General features: G+C 58.3%; 1 protein-coding gene across 1 annotated transcript; it reads left to right on the top strand.

Moving 5' to 3' along the window:
* The first annotated feature begins 780 nt into the window (after nucleotides 1–780).
* Nucleotides 781–5,831, top strand: FAM110C (family with sequence similarity 110 member C). The gene is made up of 3 exons (XM_036263622.1): nucleotides 781–1,252; nucleotides 1,526–2,021; nucleotides 5,768–5,831. Exons 1-3 carry the CDS (start codon nucleotides 781–783, stop codon nucleotides 5,781–5,783), a joined length of 984 nt encoding a protein of 327 aa, XP_036119515.1. The 3' UTR covers nucleotides 5,784–5,831.
* The last annotated feature ends 659 nt before the right edge of the window (nucleotides 5,832–6,490 follow it).

Genomic DNA, 6,490 nt, shown 5'->3' with positions numbered 1-6,490 from the left:
GGCATTTGGTCAGGCTTCACCCAAATCCACTGAGCCTCGCCCCCGCCTGACCCCGGAGTCGGGGCTCCGGGCTGGGTCAGGGCCTCGCTGGCCAGCAACTGAGTCTGGACCAGATCCAGGTCCCCGTGGGCTCCTGCGTTCTTCCGACCCAACACGTAGATTGAGCCTCTCCTACCCTGCGTTTTATTTCCTTTACATCCGTTTCCTTTCTGATAATAAAAGTCTTTGCTCAGGCAGAGCCTCAGGAACTAAAGTTCCCAAGCACCCTGAAGTCACCTTGTGAGACACCTGCCTGGGGGTGGGGTGGGGGGGGAGCCCTTTCTTCCGCCCTTCCCCACTCCGGAAGTGCCGGCCTCCAGCGGTGACCCCGGGCAGGGAGGAGCCGCTGACACCTGGGCTGAACGAACCGAGCCCCTTCCCGCTCCTCAAGGGGAAGGAGGAACCCGGACGCGGAGCCCGGCCCTTCCAGCCCCCGGAGCGCAGGGCAGCAGGAGGCCAGGGGCGGGGCGGGCGGAAGGTGGGTGGCAGAGGGGCGGGGTGGTGGCGGGGAAGGTTCGCGGAGCCTCTCTAGAAGCCGTGGGAAGACGGCGAGGGCCGGCAGCGCAGAGCCGCGGGCGGGTCCTGGGGCGACTCTCCAGGAGGTACGGCCCGTGTTCGACAGAGTCCGGACCTGGGCCCGCAAGCCCGAAACGCCGGACTTCGGAAGTGGTCTGGGATAGACGTGTGCCGCCGCTGGAGCCCTTCTGCGGGACAGGAGCCCCCGCGGCCCTGCCGGCTAGGATGCTCGGGGGTCCCGGCCTGGACGCGCCCCCGACGGAGGGGCGCCTGCCCCGGGACCAGGACGCGGCGCGGCCGGCGCGCAGGAGCGCGGTGGAGAGACTGGCGGCTGACCGCGCCAAGTACGTGCGGGCTCGGCCGGAGGCAGCCTGGGGCCCGGCTTCCGAGGGCAGTAGCCCCGGGACGGGCGAAGGGCAGGCAGGCGACCCTCGGCCCCCGGCTCGCGCCCCTGGTACCGTGGCGCGCAGGGCAATAGCGCGGAAGCCGCTGAGGCCAGACTCGCTAGTCATCTACCGGCAGAAGTGCGAGTTTGTGCGCGGGCCGGGCGCCGACAGCTTCAGAGGTAGGGTGCGGAAGCTCTTCCCGGGGCCCGGCAAGGACAAGACGCCAACGCTTCCCGAGACGTCCCCGGCGGGAGAAGAGGGCAGGGCCAGGGGCCAGGAGGTGGCGCCAACCAAGCCTGGCCCCGCCGCTGCCTCTACTCCCCATCCTCGCCCCAGCGTCCCGGCCGCTGCCCCGGCGCCCCCAGCGCGCCCCAGCGCCCCAGCTGCTCCACCGGCGTCCCCCGCGTGTCCCAGCGTCCCGGCCGCTGCCCCGGCGCCCCCAGCGTGCCCCAGCGCCCCAGCTGCTCCACCGGCGGCCCCAGCGCGCCCCAGTGCCCCAGCTACTCCACCGGCACCCCCAGCGCGCCCCAGCGCCCCAGGTGCTCCAACGGCGCCCCCCGCGCGCCCCATCACGCCACCTGCTCCACCGGTGTCCCCCGCGCGCCCCAGCGCCCCAGCTGCTCCACCGGCGCCCCCAGCGCGGCCCACAGCCCTGGCTGCGCCCCGGAGTCCGGAGCCACCAGTGACCAGGCGCAGGGGCCTGCAGCGCTCACAGTCAGACCTCAGCTCCCGCTACTCCACTTCCGCGGCCGAATTCGACACTTTCTTCCAGTTCTGCGGCCTGGAGCCCGACGTGGTGGAGGCTCTCGGGAGGGAGAACTTCTCCGCGGGGTCAGACCATGTCGCCATCAAGGTCCGCAGCGTGAGCGTTGCCACCTCCGAGAGCGGCTTCTCCCGGCACAGCGACGAGGGGCTGCAGGAGGAGGAGCTGACGGAGCAGGTGCCCAGCACCACCTCGGTCATAGAGAGGAACGCCCGCATCATCAAGTGGCTGTACACCTGTAAGAAGGCCAAGGAGACTCCGGGGCCGCGGCTGCAGGGCCCTGCGCGACCGCTGCGCCCCGAGGCTGGAACCCAAGGGTGAGGCGGGGTGTCTGCGTGTGTCTGTGAGTGTGTGTCTGTGAGTGTGACGGAGCAGGATGGTCACCCTCTAAAGTTGGAAGGGACCCTAGAGATTGAGAAGCAGAGTCTCGCGCGGGGCACTCTAGGTCCCCGCGGGTCCAGCGCCCTTGCTTTAGAATGTGCAGCTTCCGACTGCCTGCACGTTCACACCCCCCTAGTGCGCTTGTGACTAGGAAGCCAGGAAAGCCTGGAACGATACAATGATACAATGATACAATGCTCCTCTGCTCTTACTATTTCCTGCTTTGAAAGTAGCCCGAGAGCCCTGGTTTCTGCGTGAATTGACCCGTGGGCGTCTTGAGGTCTGGTCGGAGCTGACTGTCCCCTGGAGGGCGCTGCTCCCGGAGGCCTTTGCCCCTGAGCGAGGAGGATCTTGTGAGCAGTTCGGCATTCATTTAGCTGGAACGATCCCTATTTTGCTAAATATATATTTGTAATTGCTCTGAGAACTTTCTAAGGAGCGTCAGGGAGCAGCTTGTGGGCAAGAATCAGCTTCAGGCTGTTGAGCTGGGCTCTGGACCGGACTCCTCCCGTCTTGGAGACGAGTGGCTGTGACTCGGCACTTTCTTTGCCTCTGGCGACCCTGTAGGAGGTGCGTCCTGCCCTTGGACACAGGTAGCGCAGGACCGATCTCCGCTCTTTTCCACTGAGACCGATGGAGCGTTGGTCTCTGTCGCCTGTGACCCTCCTTCCAGGCACGTGTGTGTGTGTGTGGGGGGGGGTGTTTCCAGGGATCCTGAAGGGAGAGGGGGCCCAACTTTTTCATGATTCTCTTATGAGAACCAAGAATTTAAATATTACAGTATATTCTCTTCTCTTACCCTTTAGTGACAACTTCCTATGAAAGTTTAAAAATCATATGATGGAAGTATTTTCTCTGCCTTCAACAAAAACTAGGTGAAGACACAGTGTCAGTTTTTGGGGTGGTGGGGGAGGTGCCACAAAACGTGTGTCCACAGCTCACCTCTGTGAGGAGAGAAAAGACACCCGAGTTCCCTGCGCAGCCGCAGTTGCAGGGCAGCGTGAAATGTGGGGAGAGACCCGTTCATCGTTTCTTTTGAACTGAAGGGATCAGGACTTCAGTTTCTCCTTATCATTTATTGAAGATTATTTTCCAGTAGCATAAGCCCCCAAAGAATGTAAGTAGGCAGTCAAAATGTAAAACAATAAAAGATTTACCTGTATTTTCCCCAGATTGTGTTTTAGAACTGAGATGCATTCAGAAATGAGATGAGATGCAGGCACCCTGAGTATCTTGGGAGTTGTAGGGGTCCCACTGGTCCCGGGGGTGGTGGTCTGGCTCACAGAGCCCTGATGAGCTTGGAGGCCTGTCTTCTGCCAGTCAGGACTCCTGCACTTGGGGCGTCCTTGCTCAGAAAATGAAGGTAGGTGGTCTCCAACTCTGCATTTTGTGATTCTGTGCAGTCAAGTATCTGCGTATCTGAGTTTCCTGATTAGAACCCAGAAAAGGAAAAGAAAACAACGTTGTCCAGTGGTTGGTAAAATGTAAATTTATAAATAGCTTCCCTCCAGGTTTTCAGAGCACCCTTCACTACGCACAGAGGGCAGGCGGAATTGGGGGTACATAGTGCTGCGTAGCAGGAGATGCGCAAACGGAAATAAAACCCGACAACAAGAACGTCAGCGGCTCATCTCAGATCCCCCTGGACTCAGACCCACCGGGTCCCCGGGGCTCCACCGACAAAGCAGTATCCTGAGCAGAATTTAGGGTGCAGTCCCTGATGAAACCTTTCCAAGGCCCGGTTAGCTTTGAGGCTGGAGGAATGTAAGAAGTTCCTCCAGCCTGGGAGAACTTTCCCTTCTGTCACAGAAGCACAGTTGAGGGGAAGAGCGAGCAGATTTGGGGAATTGCTGAGGGCGAATCTGTGCAGGAGAAGAGAGGTTCATGTGGTCACCCTCTTCCTCCCTCTCTCCATCCTGTGTGCGCCCAGTTTCTGTGCCTCCACAGGCACCAGCCCTGTAAATGTTTGCTTCACGAGTTTTCTACCCTGGGATGAAGGTGACATCTGCTTCTGATCACAGCCCCTAGGCTTGTACCTGGGACCTACGAGCCATCTCCCCTCGAAGAGCCAGTGAAGAGGGCCGGCCCAGAGCTCAGAGCAGGGCACGCTGCCCTTCACAGGCGGAGGGTCCTCTGGCAGCCGACCTGTCCTCACCAGGTTACTAGTCCGAGACCAATTCCATAGCTGTGGAGGCAGGAAGGCAAGCTATGATTTCCTCCAGTTTACCAAGACGTGTGGGAAATCTGAGATGAACGAAGGATGCTTTCTAAGTGAAAAAGGAAACAAATATATTTTATATGGAGGTTTCTGTCCCGTTGGTAGATAGAGATATTATAGATTAAAATTAAAATATACCATCCAGAATTAAATAACAAATTCATAAGTTTTTTTCCCCCACGGAGTAAAAATGTTTGCTTTTCAAAGCTGAGAGTTCAAGCTAGAGAGTGACTCACAGAATGTGCCCCGAGCTCACTGGGGATGCACGAGCAGCAGGCACACGTGGGCGATTTCTGTGTCTGCCTCCCAGCGTGGAAGTCAGTGGAACTGCTCCTCTGGGGGCGCTGGCTCGTCTCCTGCCCTTCAGGTCATCGCAGAGTCAGGGCTGCCAAAATGTAGGTCTCTGGTTGTCTGGCTTTTGGATAGAATATATGTTGCTGATTTTAATATTGTTTTAAAAGAATGCTAACTTGTCCTTTGGGTTACATAGGGATAAACAGTGTTTAATTTTAAGGCAAAAATCTGACATATTCCCCAGCTGTCTCCACGTTACTTTGTTGGAAAAGGAATACCTGTGGGCCCTGGGCGCCGAGGGGCCCACGCTGAGGTTGGGGAAGGAGCCTCAGTTGTGCAAAGATGCTGTAGGGAGCAGACACACTCCTCCTGGCTCCTGGCTTTTCAGCAGCTGGAGGGGGGTGGGCACTGGTTGCGTAGCCTTGAGAGACCCTGTCTGTTCAGGTCGCCCTGGGCCTTTCAGAGGGATTGTGTTTGAGAAGGGTGGTTGGTTTGCCTGCAGATGTGCATTTGGACTGCCTGCCTTGTTTTCTGTTTGTTTGTTTTTTCTTCAACTCTGTCGGTCAGCCCTGGCTTTCAGACATTCTCTCAACTGCCTTCCGAGTAGTTGGAGAGAAGCAGAAGTTTCAAACGTCCAGAAAAAGGGCTGCAGGGAGATGGGTTCTGCTTCCGCCAGAGAAGCTGGGTGGCTCTTGCTAAGGCTGCCGACTTCTTTCACAATTTCAAGGGCAAAGGCAGCCGTGGCCGGTGCTCAATGGTTAGCGACCGGCCCGCAGACTGAGGAGTCTTGGGTTTGATTCCCAGTCAAGGCAAGTACCTGGGTTGCAGGTTCATCCCCCACCCTGGTTGGGGGCATGTGGGAGGCAACCAGTTGATGTGTCTTTTTCACATCAATGTCTCTCTCTCTCCCTCCTTTCCACTCTATCTAAACGTGAATGGAAACATATCCTCAGGTGAGGATTATTACGTTTGAATTTTTTTAAGTTAAATTCATTGGGATGACATTGGTCAATAGGATCATACAGGTTTCAAGTGCACACATTCCTACGATACAAAACAATGCAGCACATAGCACAGAACCAGCCTGCAGGAGCAGCCTTGGGAGTATGAGGTGTCGCCTTTGACCTTTGCCTGACTGGTGCTGATCGATGGCTTTTCCTTCCTCCTCAGGAGCAAGCCGTCCTGACCGGCTGCAAATAGCCTGGAAGCGGGTCCCGGATGACTGGGGACCCCGGGCCGTGCTCGTGGCCACAGACTCTGTCCATGCGACCCAGGGGACCCAGGACTCAAGGACCCCACCGAGGAAGCTTAGGTAACACCACAAGGGCCGAAAGGCTGCGGAGAAGACGGGTCGCGGAACCTAGAAATCAAGAACCAGCGAGTGACTGTCCACCTGCGCAGAAGCCCAGGGCGGGCCTTCTCGCTGGCGGTGGACCCGCCCTGGCCCCCAGAGGGCAGCAGAGAGGGCAGGTACTTTCAGACCCGGGAAAACCACCTTTTGACTGGTTTGCTAAGAGGCACTATGGTGCACTTTAATGATGCGCACATAGATTTTAACAAGGCAAAAACGCAAAGAGCATGGAAACCCAGTGTGCCACAGCATTGCCCACCTTCAATCATCTCGGACTGATTGGCACCATCGAACCAAAGATCTGGGACCGCGCACAGGTGTTCTACTCAACCACTGCCCCCCCCCCACCCACACACACACCCCAGCTCACCTCCCGTCAGCTGGGCCTGGGTAGCTCCTGGACGACTCAGCACTTTCGCTGTCACCAGGCCCGGCGGCCGGTCCCCCAGTGCCGCTCCCACAGGCGGTGGACGTGTGCACCTGCCGGGTAAGGATAAGTGGCCGCTGAAATCCTGCTAAAGGTACTTCTGTGGGCCTGGATG

The sequence above is a fragment of the Molossus molossus genome, unplaced genomic scaffold (genome assembly GCF_014108415.1).
Source record: "Molossus molossus isolate mMolMol1 unplaced genomic scaffold, mMolMol1.p scaffold_m16_p_15, whole genome shotgun sequence".
Classification (NCBI taxonomy): domain Eukaryota; kingdom Metazoa; phylum Chordata; class Mammalia; order Chiroptera; family Molossidae; genus Molossus; species Molossus molossus.
The sequence above is the reverse complement of the archived record's forward strand: the minus strand, read 5'-3'. Positions and strand labels throughout refer to the sequence as shown.